The 23,272-nt window shown below is 37.9% G+C and overlaps 1 protein-coding gene across 1 annotated transcript in view; it reads left to right on the forward strand.

The window, feature by feature from the left end:
* Positions 1-23,272, forward strand: part of COL4A4 (collagen type IV alpha 4 chain) — a gene marked incomplete at both ends in the record, with an annotated part of 70,289 nt that overhangs the window by 14,621 nt on the left and 32,396 nt on the right. The window contains 18 exons of the mRNA XM_082319154.1: positions 1,028-1,162; positions 2,088-2,132; positions 3,811-3,927; positions 6,839-6,907; positions 7,131-7,166; positions 7,928-7,990; positions 8,466-8,501; positions 8,677-8,718; positions 9,679-9,759; positions 11,031-11,084; positions 12,483-12,542; positions 13,162-13,206; positions 14,273-14,326; positions 19,030-19,099; positions 20,571-20,675; positions 21,375-21,539; positions 22,102-22,194; positions 22,530-22,693. Coding sequence (XP_082175280.1) covers positions 1,028-1,162; positions 2,088-2,132; positions 3,811-3,927; positions 6,839-6,907; positions 7,131-7,166; positions 7,928-7,990; positions 8,466-8,501; positions 8,677-8,718; positions 9,679-9,759; positions 11,031-11,084; positions 12,483-12,542; positions 13,162-13,206; positions 14,273-14,326; positions 19,030-19,099; positions 20,571-20,675; positions 21,375-21,539; positions 22,102-22,194; positions 22,530-22,693 — 1,434 coding nt within the window. The remainder of the gene's footprint in view (positions 1-1,027; positions 1,163-2,087; positions 2,133-3,810; positions 3,928-6,838; positions 6,908-7,130; positions 7,167-7,927; positions 7,991-8,465; positions 8,502-8,676; positions 8,719-9,678; positions 9,760-11,030; positions 11,085-12,482; positions 12,543-13,161; positions 13,207-14,272; positions 14,327-19,029; positions 19,100-20,570; positions 20,676-21,374; positions 21,540-22,101; positions 22,195-22,529; positions 22,694-23,272) is intronic.

Raw genomic sequence — 23,272 nt, forward strand, 5'->3', positions numbered from 1 at the left:
AAAGCAAAACACTCTTCAGTAGGGAAACAAAACAAGTTATAGCTAAACAAAGATAATGATACAGACTGAAAAAGATGAGTAAGAGAAATAAAGACCTGTAAATATGTAGATTTTGTAGGGTGAAAGTGTAGACAGCTCACATGTGAAGTCTAATTAGAAAGCTTGCTTTATTCAGCACTTTGAATCTATGATTTAATAGTTGTTTAGCAGCACAGAACAGAAACTGCAACAAATCCAAAACAACTCCACACCAGTGCTGTAGACTGAAAAATCCAGTTGACACGGGAAATATTTTTACTTCAGGAGAATATGTATTACCTTGGAAAAGTTAGTAGAAATCCATGGAGATGGTCTGTATGGTACTGTAGGTACAGATACTCAATGTAGAACTGTTTATAGATAAATAACATCCTGCAACCTCCCAAACTGTTTTAACATAATCTATTAAAATTGATACTTTCTGTAAATATGTTGGCTAATAACTATCATTTTTTTCTGCAGGAAACTTCACAACTTTCAAATAAGGCATTAAGATCTGAGAGTGATGATGGAAGATTTGTGAGCTAGAAAAACTTAAGATAATTAGCATATAGTGTGACTTAAAAGAAAGAGGGAACTCTCTCCATTTGTTCTAAATGTGTACAGAGTCCCTTTGTTTAAAATGAGCCGTTGCTTCTCTGGTGGCAAAAATATGATGCTCAGTGGAGTCTTATGCTTGCAGAAGGTGATACTTGTATTGGTAGAGCCAGGAGGACTTGCAATTTATCCCAGGCATCTCAGAGAGGTGGTGCTGGAGACCTGATGAAGGTGAAGAGAAATTATCACCTTGAGCAAGTTGTTACATTTGAAGGTAGTGTTCCTATAGCATCTAATCCATGGAACAGACCTGCAGGCTGTACAGCAAGCTGTTTTGAATCATGAGTATGTATACATTGTAAGCCTTGTTTTATCCATACAGTCATCTCCAAAATGCTGCCTGCTGCGAGGTTTACAGTAGTAGTCATTCACTTCTTTGGACTCTTTTCAGGGTCAGCCTGGTGGACTGGGAGCTCAAGGTCCGATTGGGTCCTTGGGATCTACAGGACCAGCTGGTCTGCCAGGGGAAAAAGGACAGAGAGGTGAGAATGGGCAGCCTGGGCCAGCTGGAGAAAAAGGTGATAAGGTAGGAAACACCACAGACAGCTCTTTTTAGGTGTATACAGTATGTAATGTTAAATACTGGCAAGTGAAACAGAACCTGAATAATCAAAAAGCATTTGCCAAGCTATACTCTTGCTCACACAAAATTTCCACTGAAACTAATTACAGCTTTCTTGAAAACATGTTTCAGGGGGTTTTTGCTGTGGATTGCAAAATTATAATTGTCAGAAGATATAAAATGAAGCAGACCCAGTCTCTGATTGTTATATACCATGTCATCCTCCTTAACCTCAAAGAGAGCTGTGGGAGGAATATGGAACTGGAGGGAGGAGTATGGTGCTTTTAAAAGTGCTGTACATGAAACAGAATTTTATTACCACTTAGGGAGTATAAATTGCAGTTCAGGTCCATATCTTTCATAGCTGTACAATCCCTGTGCTTGGCTCTTGGTACTTCATATTAGTTTTAATTGTCTAATTCCACTGATCTCCATGGATGACTGAAATCACTAGTGTCAGTATCTAGCACACCTGAAATGTAAATAGAAATAGAAAAATAGAAATGTAAATAGAAATCGTGCTGCTGCTATTATCAAAACAGGAGCAGGGTTGCAAAATTACATACAGAATTATAAGTTATAGGCAACTTCCCCTTCTCTGTTATTTTATAATCTCTGTTATTTTATAATCTTTGGGGAATGAATGAGAGTTAGACATTTGTCCTGTACTGTACCATCTGTTATGTGCATAGCTATTGGCACTAGTCCCCTGCTAAGCCTATATAATTTTTTTCAGATATTTCTTTCTGACAATTACGGCTTTTGATTCATATTTCAAACAAGACTGTTTCTTGTTTCTTGCTATATAGTATCGCATATTCTTGTTTTTCATTCTTTTTAAGAGTTAATGACCTCAGCAACTTTGTTTTTTCATGTCACCTGTTTTTAGGGCCCAACTGGAGTCCCAGGATTTCCTGGTTTAGATGGTGTTCCTGTATGTATTGAATGAATATTACTTTATAAAAATTACAGTTTCTATAAAGTCATAGCAAGTCCTCTAACAGAATAATACACTCAATAAATTCATTGGCTTTATACCTATTGATATCATGTCACCTACAGAATTACATGTTTTGCAAAAATGTAAAATAATCAGGTTGACTTCAACTGTGTTTACTATTGATAACAAAATCCATAAAATCCCAACGAGTTAAGTACATGATTTTCATGCAGGAGGCGGGCAGTGAAGGTACAGACTAGCCCATGTCCATGCAGCATGTGTCAGTGGTAGGATTAAAAACAATGAGTTTACTTTCCCAGACTCTATAGCAGGCTGTAGTCTACTTGCTGCATTCTTAACATCTCTGAAAGTATCTCAAATGATGTACTGTTTTCTGTTCAAATGTTCTGATTTTTGCTTGTAGTCCTTTTGCAGGAAAAAAAGCAACCACTGAGTCCAGTAATTTTAACCTGAATAGGGACTGAAGAAGGAAAGTGGGTCCTAAATATATCTTTATAAGCATATGATTATATATTTTTCTGAATGTCTTCTTCAGTGTGGAAATGCATGTGATAAAAGAAAGATAATATCTCTTAGATACAGTACTTTGAAAAATGCTGTTTATTAGAACTGAATTCCTATGCTGTTATTAGTTTCATATGGATCAAACAAAGTTCAAATGTTGCATTTTGAAAGTGAAAACAGAACCAGAAACTGAGTGGGTGTCTTAGCATCTGCTTGTCAGCTGTCCACACTTGACAATGGGACTGTTGCCAGAATGTCTGTATAATGTAGAGGTCACAAGGCCAAAATTTAGCACAAAACAGAAGTGCTCCCAAGAAATGTATATTCATTTCATGAAAAATGTTAATTAAAAAAGTGTCCACAAATTGGGATGAAGAACCTTAAAGATAGGAAGAAGGTAAAATTGACAAAAACCTTTCAGGCAAATGGCCAGGATACTTTCCTGATGATTTTTCAGAACCCCCCCCCAAAAAAATATTGGGGTTAAAATTACTATTTGTTCCTTACAAAAATGTTTAATTCTGTGAAAAGAATTTTTCCTCCAATGGAAAGATCATTCCAAGGGAAATCTCACTGTTTCTATTGCCTAGTGTCTAATTTGCTGTAGAACTAGCCCCTATCTGGACATTGATTCTTGCTAGGTTAGAACATCACTTCTCAATTCTGGAATGTATAGTCAATTACTGTGTGCTTGAGTCAAGCTGTGTCCTGTTTTCCCTTGTTTTATCCTATCAATTAAAAAATATGAGGCTGCTTGAGGTGACTTTTGTGTATTTCTTCAGCTTTTCTTTACAGCCACAAGAAAGGTTATAGTTAAAGGGCTGGAGTCTGCTTTCTCTGAGAAGATAGCACGTTACTTTTTGACTGAAGTGAGAGCTCAGTCTGGCCTTTTTAACCAGTGCTGTCCCTGTTATATTTGCTATGCATCAAAGAAAAAGATATAAAATACTTATATCATTTGTTATACACAAAAATATTCTATTGATCACAATAGCAAACATTTCTAATGCAGAGTATGAAGCTAGGACCACTGTGAGATGTCCTGTTTCAGATCTGAGATATTTGTTTCTGAACTGTTCTGTTAATTTAAAAAGTAATTCCCTATTTATCATGGTGTATCTCTAATAAATATTAAACTGTCTTTTAGGGATTACCAGGAAGTGAAGGACCCAGGGGCAAACCTGGTTTAGATGGCTGCAATGGCTCAAGAGGTGATCCAGGATTTCCAGGCGAAAATGGTTATATTGGACCGAGAGGTCCCTACGTACGTGAAAGGCATTCCTACTGTCTATGAATACTGTATACGTACATTTTCCCTCCAAGCTAACAGCTCTTAAAATGAAAGGAGTTTTAGACTATGGCACTAGCTTTACACTGCACAATGAATTTCCAGGCATTCTTACTAAGGTTAATGTGCCTTAACAGATTACACTTACTTACCTTAACACTTGGTGCCTTAACAGATTAAGTTTAACCTTGAATGTGAAATAAGTTCCTGTATCCTTGAAGTATATATGTCTACCTTGAGAGTTAAATTCTGCTTTGTTTCCCTACTACGTAGCCACACCAAAACTAATACCATGATGCATACACCATACTTTTGCATACAAAGCATGGAGGTACAGCTGAGACACAGTAGCTTGAAACCATCATACCATTTATCAATACTTGAAATTTCTTAAAAGCCTTAATAGTAGGGACATACCCGAGATGAATTAGCAGTAAGTGGAAGCTTCAACAAGTCTAAGTCCTGTAACACTTGAAGATTTTAGTGGTTAATCACACAAGTGTATTAGTAGATCTCTTTTAAAATCATGCTCTTAGAGTTTCGTGTGCCACTTTTTACACATAGCTATTCATGACTGCTCTGTGCACATTTAATCTTGCCTAGGTGTTTATCTGTATACAGAGATCATTTCAGTTAAAATGTTTAAAATTAGCACTTTAATATTGTTTACTTTTGCTGTTAAACTGGAAAGCATTTTAAAATTGTTTAAGTAGTTGTGTTAACAGTGCTATTCTAATGAAGATAAAACACAGATTCATGTCAGTAAGGGATATAAACTACTGTAGCTCCAAAGAAATTTTGCTGAACAGATCTAGTCCCCAGTCTTTGACTTTTCATGGAAACAAGTTTTAGTTCTGAATGATTAATAGCTGATTAGTTGGTCTAAGAGCTTCCGTGAAATTTTCTAAATAAAACAATAAAACCAACTGCAATTTACATGAAAAGTCAAGCGTGTTTAGTAGGAGCTAAATAAGGTGCTGATTCAGCCACAAGGAGTCAAAAAATGTGCAGTGGGTGCCAGAGTGAAAAGATGTTATCACAAATATAGCAATTAGCGAAAACATACAGTTTCAGTCTTGGACCTGTAATAAATGCTATGAAATACACAACCTGATAAAAGAACTTGTTAGTAACCTCAGTTGTTATACCTCTCAAAGTAACCTATTAACTCTCCAAGTGGTAAAATGACTTGTGCTCAAACTCTGATTTTACCCATATTTTCTTACTCATTATGGCTTTCTAAATAAGAGTTTTGCCTTTTATAATTAGCGAAATGACATAAAGGAAAAATGAGACATGGGACAAATTACAGCATAAATCCTCCGAATTCCAGGAGCATGCTCTTTGGCGGGCCTAGAAAAGTATTTGGAACCTACAAAGAATGGGAGACACAATAGGCATGTAGCCTTGGATATGCACACTAAAATTCCAGTGCAAATTAATTTAGCTACCCAGAAAAACAGGACATAGTAACCATATTTGCTTGTGTACAAGAATGCTATTTCAACCTCTCTATGTAGATTGCCTATTTTTAAATCAATTTGCTGCACCAAGTACCAACTTGACTATATATTACAGCTAACAATTTTGTGTTATTCTCATTTATAACGTCCTGTATAATTTTATCTAACATTATGTATATATTCATCAGCTTTGCTTCTGTTACCTTATAGAACCTGTACATTTGCCTCACCAATAAATGGGAAAATAGTTTCTATTTGTAAGCCATTACCTAAGTCATGTAGAAGGTAACAAACTGAATCTAATAAAGATGTTTTATTACACAAGAGATCACACGTAAAATAACCAGAGACAGAAATGACTTTTGATGTGTTTAATGTGTTCCCTAGCAGCTGTTGTTTGACCTGTGATCTGCATCCAGTCTACTGTAGCTATATCCAGCTGCAGACAGCTGTAAATCTTCTTTTTATTGTACCATTCCAGGGATAAGTACTTACCCTGTTTCACTCTGACTTCAGGATTTGAGCAGCCAGTGTATAATATCAGGAAACCAATACAGTTTTAAAGTGGCTAAATTCTATGAAAAACAGTATCCTATTTTATTGAAATCAATAGTTAAATGGTTAACTTAGTTAAATTATTTCCAGGACATTTGGATTTCAAATGAGAAAACTTCAGAAATAATGTCTTAATATATCTGTTCTTCAGATATGTACATATCATGCTCTTAACAGTCAATTGGGCGTTACAATTGAATTTTGCAAAAGCAATCATCTGTTCCTGCTAAGTCAAATTGAGGTTTTGAGGGTGCTAAGATTGGCAAAGTTTTATGAAGGACTCCACAGTAAGTGCCATGGGAGCTTAGTTTTTAAAAAAACAGGGCCTTTAGGCATCAGGTTTTTTTTTTATAGACTGTGAAACATATTTCCTAATAGATGGAAATGTTGAAGATTATGTGTGTAACAGTCCATACTTTCAGTTTTTTAACTGTATGCAGAATCACACTAGATTCTTCTAAATCACAGCATGAACTTTTGAAGAAGGCAGAGTGCTAATCCTTAAAGCCACTGACTCACTGAAAGAAAAAGTAGGCATATCGATACACTTGATACTAAAGGCAAGATTTGTGAAGATTGTAGGATATTGAAGTACCCAAGAGCTAAGGATCATCTAACAGATCAGGAGTCCAGAAGCTGTGAGGAGCTGTTTTGCTCATCTCTACAGAAGGCAGTTTTGCTTTTAGGGGTCTTGTTAGATAGATAAAAGAACTGCTAAATGCTCATGCAGTGATGGTGGTTCTAGTGGATTACCTAGTGAGCTATGGGCACCAGAAAAGCACAGCCTGAGAAATTATCATTCAGTCTCCATAGAAATGTAGGATATTGGTAAGTGGATCATGTTTTAAAAGACTTTTTTTTCTTTGAAGGGAAATCCAGGGCAAAAAGGAGAAAAAGGAAATTCAGTGTATGTTTCACATTTTGGAAAAGGACCTCCAGTAAGTATCCGATTGTGAAAAAATTATATCTTATAGGAGAACATATATCGCAAATGTAATTGTTCTTATAGCTCCTCACGGTTTAATAAAGCTTGGTGCAAAAAAAGATTAAAAGCAAGTATACAACTGGAACAGATAACTTGTGATCTTAATAGCTATAAAGTTAGAAAATACCCACAACAAAGCTTGTAATGATTTATTTGCTAAATGATTGTCATTACAGGGAGACCGAGGTGATCCTGGACCCCCTGGCATGCCTGTAAGTACAGTCAGTGGGCTCTATACATGCTTTCTGTCTTGAAGATTTTTCAAATTTTCCTTCTTAGGACAGTAAGGAAATAGGGGGGTTTCTCCCTGCCTGCCTTAAATAGCAAAATTCCAGAATAAAGTCTAACAAACATCGAGTCCCTGTAGTCTGCCCCCATGACCAGTGCATGCTGGCTGAAAAGGAGCAGAAACAGACCATACCCATCTGCGTTAGCTGTGCATTGAGGAGTTCTCGCTCTGGTACTCACAGTTTGCAGAATTTTCTCCGTGAAATTCAAGATGTGTAGAGATGTGACACCTTCAACAGCATCTGGTGGATCTCCCAAGAACATGTAGCACACTACCCTATTTTGGCCATAAAAACATGGGAGAAGAAGAGAGAGTTTAACTTTGTTGCCAACTCACACTCTTAATGGCTTTGGGTTCCTCTTCTTACGCCTTTCAAAAAGTATTCACTGATGAACTGTATCAAGTCCCCACACTGTAGCACAATTACTGACAAAGTATCCTTTCAGTCCATTAATAACATATAACTGTGCGTTGTCCAGTATCTGTACAGTCTTATCCAGAAACTGGTGCTGAGCTGCTCTAGTGACAGGTTTCAGGTATGGTATAAGCTTCAGGCTGCAGGTGGAATGCAGTGGCCAGTAGACTGAGTCGAAGTGATGCAGGCATTTTGGAGGGACCAGTTTTGTGGAGAAAAGGGTAAGCTCTTGGTATTTTCACAAACAGATCTTCTGCCATCTTTTCCAGGGACCTAGAGGGTCAAGAGGTACAACGGGCCCATCTGGATACCCAGGCCAACCAGGCTTGCCTGTAAGATCACCAGTTATACAGCCTTGCATTTTCAGGATATACATAAATTCTGGTCTACCAATTTTAGAACTTGCCTTAATGTGAATCAAAACTTAGAAATAATTGAGGCAGATGAGAAAAAAGAGAGCTTTTTGCCTTACCTTATGAGTTTGGAAGTTCAGGAATTGGAGCATATGTTCCTTCCCATGCCTGCGTGAACATGTTTCATCCTGGCACTCTCTGGTCATGGAGTAATGCTGCTAGTGCTCTATCCTTATTCCTTTTCCGCAAGGCCACCTTATGGGATACAGGAAAGTGGGCAGCCAGAGTTCAGCCCTCCTGAAAGCAGTGACCAGGTGAAGTAAATTGCACTTTGGGATAGGTACATTCCAAGAGGAAATTCTGCCTCTAGGTGCTACTGGCAAGAGGAGGTAATTTTGAAAGCAAAGCGGTCTCTAAATCAAACGTATTAACTTATCTTCATTCTCTTTTAAAGGGTATTCCAGGTTACCCTGGTTTGCCAGGTGAACAGGTAGGCAATGACATTTCCTGAAGTTGTTAGTGAAATACTAGAGTAATTTATACAAATATTTGAAATGTCCATCACGGTTATTTGTTACCAAGTTTCTCAAAGGAGTTACTTGATGAAATTCTAATGTCAGCATTTTCTGATTTTCTTCAAATTGTGTACATTTTTTGTCAATTAGGGAAATCCGGGTATTGGAGTGGATGGACAAAAGGGGGAGCCGGTAAGAAAACAAATATTATTAACTATATTATTGCTGTAGAATTAGAAGTATAATAGAGGGTTCCCTGGAACCCATTCATTTGTGGCTGTGTGCTCCCACTAATCATGTTAGAATGGAAGGAGAAGTAATACAACTTATTGAATCAATTAATTCTGTGGAGGAGTGATTCCTTCAGTGAGCTGCGTACAGGAATCAGGCGTATTCTGGAGGTTTTGAAAAGCAACAATCAGTATGTTAGTTAGCATTTACATAGCAATTACCTTATATACAGACACTGCCTAAATAATCAACAACAGTATCCTCCAGTAACAGTGGCAGTACCAGATCAGTCACTGAATCTCATCTCTTGCTATGTCCAGCAACAGATGCCAAGGAAAGGGTGTAAAAGGACAAGCACATAATAATAGTTCCTCTCCCAGTCTCCACCTATTAGCATACTCAGGACTTATAGAACCAATGTGGAATATTTGATTTTTCTTCTATGAATTTGTCCAGTCACTTAGAATTCGTGCAAGTTTCTAACTTGCACAACTTTCCATAGCAAATCAATAATTTCATCTTTACATTTACAAAGCCTTGTGCTCAAAGGCTTCGGTCCGCGACACGGGAGACTGTATGTACACACAAGAGATTTGACAATTCTGTAGCTATCTCCACAGCAGACTTGGAGCAGGAGCCATGGGTACAGAGATTGCATTTATTTCCTTAGCCATAACATTATTTTTAATGACTGAGAAGAATAGGAGGGGATTAAGACTGTCAACCTTGCTCATCTGGGAAGACGGTAGAGAGGCTTACAGATCCCAGTACAAACCTTTATTTATCTACAGGTATTAGTACAAGTACATGTTCAATGACTACAGAAATAGGTAGTGCTGTAGTACAACAGGAAAACATGCTCAGTCTCACTGAAATGCTGCATGGAACAGAATGTCTCTACTGTTCTTTTGGCTTCCACAGGGTGACGTTGGACTTCCTGGGCCACCTGGGTCACCACTGTTAGTTGGACCTCCTGGAGCTCAGCTGTTCAAAGGAGAAAAGGTGTTCATTTATCTTCATATTTAACTGTGCTCAACTTGGCAAGTACAATCCTCCGATGTAATTTTTGCAAGGATGGCGTAGGACAAATTTTTCTTTCTGTAATAGACCATCAGCTTCAGCAGAAATCCTGTTGTTCAGCACCCTTCCTACAGGTTTTCAGGAGAGGAGAGCCCATGTGTACTTTAGCTCATGTCCTTGAGGGAAGACTGTCTTGATGCAGAAAGGAGATACTGCCCTTGCTTTGCTTTTCTTCACTTTTTGTCATTAGCAAATCATATTTCAGGCATCTCAGGTAAAGTTGGTTTCTCTGCTATCGAATCTCTTTTGTGGCTCTTCACTAACCATTTTAGTTTTCAGATCTTTGGCAATTGTTCTCTTTGAGATTTCTCCAGTGTAATGTTTTGAACTATCAACCCTAACCCTTCCAGGGTGCTCTTTTAATATGAAAATTAAGTGTGATTTTGTTGTCTATTTTTAATGCAAGTTCCTGTTACTTACTGTACTACTTCAATATCACACCTACTGTAGCCACAGTTGTGTACCTTAAAACATTAGAATGTTTGTTTAAGAAGAACAGGAGTTACAAAAATTGCATTACGGAGCCCTATGTTGGAGTCTTTATGTCCTCAAGTCTGATTTGCTCGAATACACAAATGAAAAGGTGAATTTGGCATTGCCAGCCCGTGCAACTCAGGGAACTGATAGATTTCACATATTGAATCTTAGGCTTTGATTGTGCAAATGGTTGTTATGTACACATGTATGAGGAAGAGAGAAAGGACCAAAAGAACTTACATAAGCCTCCCATGTTACTATGAAGTGTGACATATGCTGCTGTGCAACACGCAACATGATCATGACCATGTAGCCAGCCACACATCCCATTCGGATTTGGGCTATGCACAAAAGTGTAGATATATGCGTGTGAAAACTTGCATCAAACTAAAGAAAGCAGCAAACAAAAAAGAACTACTGTCATGCATGTTTCTAGGAACAAAGCCCTAATTAGCAGGTCCCTGGAAGTGAAAAGATATGTCTCTCTCATTCCACAGTCATTATGCTGGTTTGACAGTGTTAACAGAAATAAAAATCGGTACATAATTTTTTTTCTTGTTTTTCTTCTGCCTAGTACACCTAGAGGAACAGGCCCGGTGCTTAAGAAAATACTGTTTAACAGATTTGTAATTCAGAGCAGGACTTGAAAAAAGTTAAACAGCACATAGGCATGTCCTGCATATTAATATACACAAAACCTTTCCTTGTATACGTAGGGCCAAAAAGGACTACCTGGGGTAACAGGATACAGAGGGCCACGTGGACCCAAAGTAAGTAATGGGATTTTTTTTTTTTTTTTAATGGTGCTGGCAGAGTCCTTCTGTGGTTATTAAGTTAATCTTTTAAAGCGCAAAGTGATGGAAGAAATAACAGCATTTGTGCTGTGAAATGAAATGACCACCTAAATCAGTGTGAAAGCAAAAATATTTCAAAACCCTTTGGAAAACCTTTCTGAGTCTGTTTTATACGTACCTGTTGAATGTTGCCTGGTAGCGAAAGGTCAGCGTTGTTTCCGGTTGGGCTATTGACACGTAACAGACTGGGACTGTGAAGAAAATAGAAGCACAGATTATTTTTTCTCAAGAAGAGAAATAGAGAAGATCTGTATGTGTTCTTAATGGGGCATGATGTAGGTTTCGCTACGTATGTTAGGGAAAGACTGTAACTTCACATTAGGGATGTCCTCAGGAGTAGAGAAGGCAGTGCCACCTGTTTGGAGAAAGAGTTGCTTTTTTTTATCTATTCTACATTTTCTTTTCTTTCTATCAGCATGATTCATTTAAACATTGGTATGCCAGTAAGGAGTTCCTGGCTGCTGAGCAGAAGCAGCCACAAAAGTGATTCTGGAGTCATTTTTATTCAGGCATTCATTTTTATTATTTTTATCATTATTGCTGATAGATTTGGAGGAGGAAAATCCACAGGATTTTTACTATTTTTATCATTATTGCTGATAGATTTGGAGGAGGAAAATCCACAGGATTTTTATTATTTTTATCATTATTGCTGATAGATTTGGAGGAGGAAAATCCACAGGCAGGAAACTACCAGATCTCAGAAAAACAGAAGATAATTGGAGACAAAAGGATGAGTCTAGTTTATGTTAAAAACTTATTTAGCTTTGTAGGCAGAAGAGAAGAAATGAGAAGCCTGAACATCACATTTCTGAATTGTAAGTCTAGCACTTTTTCAGAAATTTATTTTCTGTCATAAAAGGTCCACTGTTACTTAGCACTGGACAAGGAGACAAACCCAATCTTTTTATATCAGATTTACTTTGAAAAAGATGGGCTTTATATGCTTGCTCCAGTAGTTATATAACTTGTTAGTTATAAGCAGGAACTGAGAAATTGACTGATGCAGCCCAAAAGATGCCCAGAGCTTTAAAAAAAAAAAAAAAAAAAAAAACACCAAACTTAAACTGCTGAACACACATTAAGCTTGGAGAAGAGACCATAGCAGGTTGCTTGAATTACTACATAGTACTACAAGCTACATAGGCACTGCTAGTGGTGCTGCATGAAGTAAGCCCCAGTGATTGAGCCTAGCAAGTGAAACAGATCCATTAACCTAATATATACATAACTTAATAAACATGCACAAAAAATAAAATTTATGGCAAACTTCACTGAGCATCTTGTTTAAACAAAGTATTTTGAATGCTCCAGGGTGTACTTGGGAGAGGAGAAAAGGGTGAAAAAGGCATTCCTGGATCCCCTGGATTGCAGGTAAGGAAGTTGCAGAATAAATTACTTCACAAATTCACTATAATTAGGTTCATAATATATTTGGCAGTTTAAGTTTGCATTTCCAAGGATTTTTTTAAACTAACCTGTCATACTTTCTGTATAGAATATTTAGGAGTCCTGCCCTGGGACTCACCCTGTCTTGAGACTTAAACATAAGCTCATACAGACTTTCTGTCCTTGGAAAGACAGTAAATCTGTAGGTTATCCTCTAAATATTTAGAGCTGCACAAAGCTGCTCTGGAGTAGCACAGCACTAACACAGTAATTTTAATGTATTCCATATGTGCCGATGGCAATTTTTTACAGCAGCTTGTGTTTGATTTGCATAACAGTGCTCACATGGAGCAACATGTCCACTACTGTGCTGGGTGCAATATGATAAAAAAAATTAAGTGAAAACCTGTCTGGGTTACTTTGGTCTGTAGTTCAAATTCATGCCCATCTATCATATAAAATATTTGCAAAAACTTTGCGAAGTTTTTGGGAAATATCCTAAGTAATGATTATCTAAGGAACATTAACTGCTCAACAATTCTGAATAGGTGTAATTTTGAATAAGCTTTTACTGTTTTAGCTCACATTCTACTTGCTTTATCAGGGTAATCCTGGTTCTTATGGACCGGCAGGGTTTCCTGGAATGAAGGTAAGAAGACATAAAGTATAAGCAGCTCCCTGAACAGTGGGATCAGTGAGATTTGGTTTTCTGTGGATTTGTGCAAATTTGGAATTTCCACATACTTGATAGCTCACATTGCATTCCTTCCTTTCTGTCCTGCTACTTGTTGCCACAGAAGTTCTATGAACTCTTTGTCTTTGAATTTCTGCCACTCTCTGAAATTTGGCTGAAATTGGCTAATGGGATCTGAAGTTGCAAGCAGGAGGAAAAGCCAGTGGGACATGTATATAGCACGATAGAAAAGTTACACAGCATGTTAACTTTGTTTGCCATGGTGACATTGTTTGTAATTCCGTGTTATATGCATGTTTTGTTCATCTTTCTGCCTCAAGAAATTCCAGTTTTGCTGTTAAGTCTGCTAAGTGTTATTTATGAACTTACAGCATGTTACTGGAGTAAAGAACAACAGATGTAGGTATAGAGATCTACATCTTGCCCTTTTTCCTATCTTCTCTCCCCAGCTCATTTTCAAATGCAGTTAAAGTAATGATCGTGCTATTCATAAATCACATTAATGTACAGATATTTGCATCTAGAGTTATGTTCCAGGTAACTGTTCTATCTGCAAAATTACTTTTTACTTTGTTTTTTACTACTGCTTACCTAAAGAGTTTAAATACTGGATGGATGAGTATATTAGTAGATCATAAAAGGAGAGGAGGAGCTGATATACAGCTGCTTTCCATGCAAAATAGTTTAAGAGGGTCATTCAGCATGCAGCAAACTAATTTCAGCTGTATTAAGCAGACAGCCTGTTAGTCTGCTGGTATGTATTCCAGCTAGTTCTGTGCCCCAGCTACACTGAATCTGCTGACCACTCTCTAAATAACCTGGTGATACATGTTGTGTTTTTTTTTAATAGAAGAGATTCTATGAAATATACCATCTCTTGTACCAGTGAATTTTCTGAAACAAACTGCGGATCCTATTATAACATGACATTATTGTATGACTGCCTTACTGCTTTTTGTTCAATTAATTATATTAATGTCTTACCATATTAGTCAAATCATATTTATGTGATCCTTTCCAGGGGGAAACAGGATTTGCTGGTTTTCCTGGACAACCTGGCTATCCAGGCATACAGGTAAAAAAAGCCCCAACAAACACAGATGCACGTGCGCACACGCACACACAATCCCCTATGTAAATGCTAATGATTCCTCCCAAATGTACCTGCTTATCAGACCATTTCCTTTTATACAGTCATAATTACTTTTAAGATTTACTGTTTTCATGATAGTCACCGTTACGCAACACCATAGTAAATAACAATGTAAGTAAACATTCCTTCTTGGTGTATATGAGCGTGGGAATTCCATTTTGCATACCATAGGAATCTGTTAGTTCTAATTGCCAATAGTTACCTTTAACTATACCAGCATAGTTATCTAATCCATGAACGGTAGTACTCTGCAAGTTATTCGTGGTTGAGCTGCATTCCCCAGAGGGGTATGCTAGGTAAAGGAACCTGCTATTTAGGTAACAGTATGATCCTATAAACTTTGGTCTATGAACTAGTATGATAATTGGCACCAAATGAGATGGCAAAATTTTATTCAGATGGACTTGTTTGCATGACTTACAAAATCTCTTTGCATGTATTCAACCTGTTCACATAAGTAGCTTTTCCAAGATGAGTACCAGAAGGGAAATTAGACTCCTTCACACCAGCTTTGTTTAAACGTTTCCTACTTTTGCTCACTTAGATGATGCTAGCCATTTTTTATTTTACAATACATGCTGCTTTCCATTAGGGATTAGAAGTCGAGGCGTCACATCCAGGGAACTAAGCAGTAAAAGAGGAGAATATTTATCTGAAAAGCATCAAAAAGATGCTTAATCCAATTTCAGAAGACCCAGGTGCCAGTCTAGTGGCATTTCAGGATATAAATTTATGGAATTCTCTTCTGCAGGCTGCAGAACTGATGATCATATTGTAATTCTGACTACTGGATCATACTGTAATTCTCACTAACAACAAAAACTTGAATGAAAAGAACTATTATATTTTCTATGGAATCTACAATATTAAAGCACATTCAGAATGAAAAACCAGTTCTGGACGCTACTCCAGAAGGAGCAAAGCAGCAGTGAATCTAGCCAGGGGGAAGGTCTAGGGAGTCACTGGGATAGGGTCCAAGTGGTCAGCAGCATATGAGCAAGAGAAGTGAAATGCTGCAACAAAGAAGGTGGGTGACAGGATCATCAGTAGAGACAGCAAGGTTGAAAAAGCTCATCATTGAAGTTATTACCGCAGTACAGAGGATGCAAGCAATATTGCAGAAATTGTGACACTGATGAACTTGGCTCTAAATATTCTAAAATACAAAAGTCAAGAAATGTTTATTTCCCTCTGAAATAATCTTTTTGGAAAGTTGCATATAAATCAGTAACTTTTCTTAAAGCATGATTAGTTGCACCTGTGAAGTCAGAGGAATGACAGTCAAGAGATTTGAGCAAGAATCACCTCTGTTATAAATTGAAGGTTAAGACTGGAACACACTCCACATAATCCGTGATGACAAAAGGAAGTAAACTGTGGCTGGTCCAAATTTCCCATAAGTAGTATACACCTAAAGATACAGTCAAAAGCTAAAGATACAGTTGAAAGCAGACAAATAAAAAGCAACAAACAGATTTTCAAGAAGCAGGTTTGCAAATAAGAAGTGACAAACACATGGAGTAAATAAGTAAAAGTACAATAAAAGCATCTATTTTAGTCACAGGCTTACTTGTTTCAAAGCTAGGACTTCCAGGAGAGTGCTAGATCAGCTTCTTCAGCCAATATTTCATTTATGTAGTCATACCTGGGGGAAAAAAAGTGGCCCATGGATGTTCATTTTTCTCCCATTTGCCCATTATCAGCTTCACAACAATGTGGGATCATTCAGATACTAATTAGACAGAAACACTGCATGTCTTTTACAGTCCATTACTCCCCAAAAGTAGAATCAAACCTTAAGTGTTTTGTTGTTAAAAAGTACTCACCCTGATGTGCATATTGTTTTAGTTGGGGTCATCATTAACAAACTTGAGACAAGACATTGTATAGACAGAACAGTGCATCCTTCAGTCTCCATTGATTAGCCCACAGCCTGAGAAGCCATCAATTAACACTACAAACAGTAAGCAAAACATAATTAATTGTTGGTAGATTATGCTAGGGAAAAGTTTGAATGCCTGCAGTAATGATTTGGAAAGATGAAACTACAATTGCTAACACATGGAGCAAAAGAAAACAAATCAAGTATAGACACAACTTAATAAAAAATAGGGTAACTCATACAGCTATGCAAAATTTGGTCATTTTGCTTGGGAAACAATTGGATAAATCTGATTATTCCTGAAAAGTGCAGATCTATCTAGACTGTGTCAACTGTTCATCTGGCCTCTCCAGGTGTTGCTTATCACCTGCTAAAAATCACATAAACTGGAGGAACAAGCATATGATTAAAAACCCTCCTGAGAATAGCCTGTCCTCACATAGATTTTCTGAAATAAACATATTCAAAGAGAATCTAGGATGCATTCAGATTTAAGAGAAAGAAAGACTCAAGGGAAAAAAAAAGTTGCATTCAAAGTAGATTTCATCTTTAAAAAATGTTAACTGTTGCTTAAAGCAAAGAATGGACTTCAAGGAATTGTTGGCATACCTTTTGATCCCTAAGTCTGGACATTGGCAACACTGTGTGGATCTTGAACATGAGCCAGCAACATGCCCTTGCTGCAAAGGCAGCTAATGGTATCCTGGGCTGCATTAGGACAAGTATTGCCAGCAGGCTGAGGGAGGTGATCCTTGCCCTCTACTCAGCACTGGTCTTCATCCTTGTAGGTATTCTAAAGCTGTCTAGACATGGTCCTGGGCAACCACCTCTAGGTGGTCCTGCTTGAGCAGGGGGGTTGGACAAGATGACCTCCAGAGGTCCCTTCTATCCTCAGCCATTCTGTGATAAATATGAAAAAACACAGACTGCCTTCTTCAGACAAAATACAAGGGAAGATATGAGTCCTGTTGAAATCACTCTGAGACCATTTGTCTCTGCTACTAATGGAATGAGTCTCATTAAAATAATGAATGGCCTTTACAGGCAGTACAAAATGTTCTTGGCCACTGACATTATATAAAGCTATAGAAACTTACAGAACAAATGCAGCGTTTAATGCTTAATAGGGATATCAGTAAAACAGATACATTTCATTTTAAGAAGACTCCAGGTGACAGAATAGAGATATGCTTCTGTTAGATATGCTTCTGGTTTGGGCTTTTTAATTTTTTTTCAATAAACTGTTGGCAAGTTGAGTCTCCTGAAGTTTTTATGGGAAGAGAAAATAGTATCAGTCAACAAAATGATCCAGACATACATATGCCACTATGTAGGAGTGTACCAACGGTGAAAACACAGCAAGTATGAAGCTGCCATCCAGAGAGGGTCATAAGACCTAACAGCCTAAAGACAGAGATTTTCAGAGACCACCACTGGAATTTGTCACTTAAGGAGATACCAAGAACTGAGTTTTTGACCTTGGCTCATTGCCTCTTCAGTTCTTTCTTGTTGTGTCATTTCAAAATCAGCATGAAAGTCGTGTAAGACTTGGGCCATATCCATCTACTGTACAAATCTTTGATACTTTTATCATCATTAAATTAATTTTGAATCTCAAAATACTTTGTAAGTTTATCAGAGGAGGAAAAATACTAGGTTTATTTTTAATTTCCTGCCACACAGAAGCCTCTTCTATGTCATTAGGGAAGACAAAATTACGTTCCTGTTTAAAATAGCCAAAGACGACACAAGGATGTTATTTCATTCTGCAATATACAGTCAAAGGAAAAAGGCCAGCCAAAAGGCTAAAGATCACAAGGACAGCAGTCAGTGACAGCTCCAGAACTGTTTAAATATCGTGGAGATATCAATTAAAAAAAAAAAAAGCCCAGAAAGAGGCATAGACTCCTTGTTTTTACTTGTGTAAGAATGAGTATCCAGTTTTGCAGTCCCAGTTTTCCTTGTCTGTGTCCTAAAAGGCCCTGAACTCCAGTCCCAGGAATGCAACCTCACTACTCAGTTCCCACATTCACATTCTTGTTTTCTCAGTTCCCATTTGCTGCAGAGAGCAGGGTTGATTCCTAATCTACAAAGCAAGAAGTCTAATACAATTTGCCACATAAAAGACTTCCCTTAAGTCCACTTCACTTGTAGTTCTAAATATCAAAATCCAAGCTAATTTAGAAATCCTCCAAGCAGAAGTGATTTTCCTTGCGATTAGTAGGCACTTTTATGTTTCCCTGATGCAGATGTTTTAAACTTCTTATAAGAGCTTTGAGTATCTCTTACCATCAATAATATCTGTCAGACTGTGAAACCTCTTTTCTTAATGCTTATCTGTCATCATGGAAGTTATTTCCAAATTCTGGTATAGAATTTTAAGGCAAATAATTACAGCTTGGTTGCTAAATCAAAATGTCTCAATTAAATGGGTGCTGATTTACTGTAATTGAGTCATCTTTACAATAAATGAATGAAATCACATACAGCACTCACAGGTTCTGAAGAGTCGAATAGATATGTGCAATAGGTATATTGCTGTTTAGTCACTGGCATCCTGAAAGATAATTATTATTTTAAATCTTTTTGCCTGGTTTTAAATGCTATAAAGCGTCAAAATCAAGTTTCCCAGGTGATATGTGTCACATCTTTACATACCCCACCATTGTTGAAATTTTCAGTTACATGCTAGCACGCTGCATATTTGTATCCATCAGTAAAATTTGTTGTTGGACTCTTACAGGGGGATCCAGGAGAAAAAGGGCCTCCAGGTCCTCCTGGAGCTGTTGGAACTCCACCGCTTCCTATAAAAGGTTATAGCTAGTTTTAACTAGTCTTTCTGCTGTATAAATTGTGTAGGACCTATTTTTCTAAGGTGTTCAAAAGTGATCACTAGGGATTCAGGGGACAGGATCCTAAAGCATTATGTTCCTAGTGGCCACATTCTGTGTCTGTTTGTGTCTCACTGATCTTAGTGGAACTACATTAAACATACAAGTTTCAAATTAAATGTTTGCTTGAAGAATCTTTATGCGTACAGTCAAACTGGATCTGCAGGACTATCCCTAGTTACTTGACCTAAGCATATTTAAGAAAAAGCTATGAAAAATAAGCCCATGCTGGTTAATGGATGGCAAATAAGAAAACCGGCCTTCCCATTGTAATTTAGAATTCCTATTTTCAGAATTGCCACAACACACAGATTTTAGACTACAATTAAGCTTCCTATTGCATAGCAGGGGTGAAGTCCTGGAAATAGTCCTCCCAACAGCATACCTGTCAATCTTATTACCTTCCTACCTAAACCTCAGGCTGGGTTTTTATGTCCCAGCTCCATTTCTCCCCATCTTTATCATCTAATTGGTGAAAAGGTGTGTGGAAGTTCTTATTTCATAGCAGGAGGCAGTGGGGAAGAGCCAGGCCTGTTGCCTGGAAGGGATTTGCTTTGGCATCTCACACTTGGGGAACAGAGAACTTATCATAAATTGTATTTCTAGCGCAGCAAATGCTGATTGTGAACACAGAAGTGAGTTACAACACAACCCCAGTTCAGCAGAACCTCTCCATTAGATAGGGGCCGCATCCAAAAATCAAAAATTTGTTTTCCATCGGCTTCTGTGTGTTTCCAGCTCATGCAGTGAAAGGCTTAACCCCATGCTTAATGCTCAAGTGACATTTAAAGTTAATCATGTGCATGGTGTGTGAGTGGATACATTCTTCAGAAAAAGAGGCCTTTAGCAGAATTGTTTGAGAACAACTACTACCAATATTTTGTTTTTCCAATTTAATGAAGCCCTTCATATCTGATTCAGGTTTTCTTTATCACTATGTAATTGCAGTTTTCAAATTTATTCATTATAGCAATTTTTATATTTTTAAAAATTTGGATAATTTCAGCTAGGGTGATCCTGAAATGACCTCCCTGTGTGCACTGCCAAATGTGCATAACATGAGATGCACATTTAATTTAAATGCTACATGTATTTATTTTGGGCAAACTCTTCTCTCGGCATTCTGAAATATGTAGTGCAAAGATACTACTACAGAGTGATGAAGAGTTAAAACTGTGCCCACAAAATGGGTAGGAATCCGTAGAAAAGTAACCAAATCCTCCCACCTTAAAATTAAATTGTTACACATTTTAGAATGTTTCATAAAGACAAAAGTTGCTGAATTTTACTTTTGTGTAGTTCCCAAATTATAATTTTGGTTGCAGTTTAATTTAGATTTAAGCTGTCAATTGCATAAGGTGTTCAATTCACATGTTTTTATAATTCTGTGTAGGTCCACAAGGAGATCCTGGATTTCCGGGTCCTGCTGGTGATACGGGGTCAGTTGGACCAATTGGTCCTGCAGGCCTGCTAGGAAGACCAGGAGATGATGGAACAAGTAAGAGAAGTAGGGGATAAAATGTGAACTGTATACCAGTAGGAGAGAAAGCAGCTAAACGAAAACTGTTCTTTGTTCTTGCTTGATGCAAGTCACCAACAGTAAGGATTTGAGCTCTACAGAAAGTTCAATAAAAATATTAGCTCAGCCCTCACTGGCCAAAAAAGAACCAAAATGATCCAAACAGAATATTAGGAATTACTAGAAAAGGAACAGAAGACAAAGCAGAATGCTACCATGCACTGTATCATAGAATCATAAAATGTCCTGAGTTGGAAGGGACCCACAAGCATCATCGAGTCCAACTCCTGTCCCTGCATAGGACAACCCCAAAAATCACACCACTGTAAATCCATGGTATGCCTGTATCTGGAGTGCTGTGCTCAAAAATTCTATTCTCCATCTCAAAAAGATACAAAGGAAGGTGATGAGGAGGACTTTGCTCTGTATAAGCAACTAGAGTAACTGGGATGTCTGGAAAAGAGATAATGGGGAGGAGGAAAAGAAGCATTTGAAGGTCTAAAGCAGGAGCCTCTTTTCCTGGGAATCCTGGAAAACCTAAAGATTGAGATTTAAATCTTTGTTATATAGAAGCTCTTCTTCAGGACAGTTCTGAATGGTCTGTAATTTCCTCCTTGATATCTTGTAGTAATCATTACTATGAAGCTGTATGGCCCATATACCTTACTTTCTTCATAGGTCTGCCTGGCCTGCCAGGAGTAAGTGGGGCACCAGGACCTCAAGGTTTTCAAGGTGACCCTGGTTTCCCTGGAACAGGTGAATCAATCCCAGGAAGACCTGGATTTCCTGGACCACCAGGCCTACCAGGACAGCCAGGAAGACAAGGCTTGCCTGGACTACCCAGTAGGTTCAACAGCAATTTATATGGCAAGATCATTCTGCATATTAATAGATGCATTGCTTTTGTTGGTCCTACAAAAAACATAGAGGTGAAAAGTTCACTTTGACAGGTATATCAAACTTTACATGTGATGTAGAAAACATCTTTCCTATTAGTTGTCGATCAGTGAGATGTCAAGATTTTCATAGTTTTCTGGGTGATTTAGACCCACAAAGTAACATACATGAAAAATGTCCCTAAAAATGTATCACCTGAAGTTAAAAACACAGCAACCTGGGGAGGAAACCCATATCAGCATCCTTTAGTAAAGAAACAAGAGTTGTAAAGTTCTACAGTGGAAAAAGAAAGAAGCAGTGGCAATGAAAAAACAACGTGTCAACACCAACTCTAGCCAGACTGACTCTTGTGGTATGATCTATAAGCAACAACTTGTAAAGCATTTCATAAGATCTCTAGGTTTTCACATGAGGATAACAAGATAAGGGAGAGGAGAACACATGACCTAAGCTGTGGAAAGAGTCAACCTGATTTATACTAGCTGTACAACTTTTTTTTTTTTCAAAGGTGTAATCTGTACTGACAGAGGGATGCCTGGAGAACCTGGAGCAAAAGGTCAGATAGGCCTTCCTGGAAGAAAAGGTGAAAAAGGAGAAAAGGGTAAGTATGCCTGGATAGCAACAATTTGAATATGAGACCTTTGCCAGATATGTCAGACCTAAATTTGCAAGAAGTTTATGGTAATCTGGAGGATAACTCCACACTTCTATGAGCCTTAAATAGCCTGTTGGCACTGGGGCTTGTAAGTCAGTAGAGTCATGTCAGTACAGCAGTTATTTAGCACTGTAAAAAGAGACTGATATGCTTCACTTCTTTGAAGGCCATAATGAAATAAAATGGTCTGTGCACTACTCACATAGAATAAAAAGGGCAGTGTTATTTTTTGTGTATTAATTTTGCAACTGTTTCAATGTAATTTTGACACATTCACGTAGGAAATCAAGGCCTCTGCTCATGTAGTCCTGGTCCTCCTGGTCCCCGTGGTATGCAAGGACCTCCAGGTACTCAAGGAAAGAAAGGACAAATGGGATACCCTGGAAGACATGGAGAAAAGGGTGACCCAGGCTTATCTGGTGCAATGGGATTACCAGGGCTCCCTGTAAGTAGTTTTCTTGAGCTTCAGTAAATAAATAACATCAAGTTACCACTTACGCAGGAGGCATTTAGGCAAGAGTAGTGGAGGAACTGCCCTGGAAAACTGTCAGAGTTTTATCTACTTTTGCTTATTACAGTCTTGTTGGAGGATGCATTTTATTAGATTCTATCTGATTTCCCTTGCGGCAGTGGGCAGAGTTTTACACTGAGGGACAGAATCCCACACTGTTTTTGTGGGGTGGTCAGGAGGCTTAGGAAAGCTGGGGAATGTTCATCTTGTTTTGTTTTGACTCGTTTTTACTTTCAGTTTTGAATACCCATTGTTTCCCTTGAAAACATTGTAGAAGCACAAATTGCTCCACTGGAGATGATTTTTCAGTTTTTTCAAAGGAAAGCATTTCCAGCAAAACCTTACCAAGGCAAAGAATTACGTGATGTCAGCAGGTCAAGATGGATTTTATGTCAACATCCACCTGGCGGGCAGGGTCTGAAGTTCTTCAATGTAGAAGTGCTTTGGTCTAATGGATTTCCTACGTATATGTACTTTTTCCATTTTTCTGCTCTCTTTTCTTCCCAAATGTCT

The sequence above is a fragment of the Platalea leucorodia genome, assembly GCF_965183815.1.
Source record: "Platalea leucorodia genome assembly, chromosome: 8".
In the NCBI taxonomy this organism is placed as follows: domain Eukaryota; kingdom Metazoa; phylum Chordata; class Aves; order Pelecaniformes; family Threskiornithidae; genus Platalea; species Platalea leucorodia.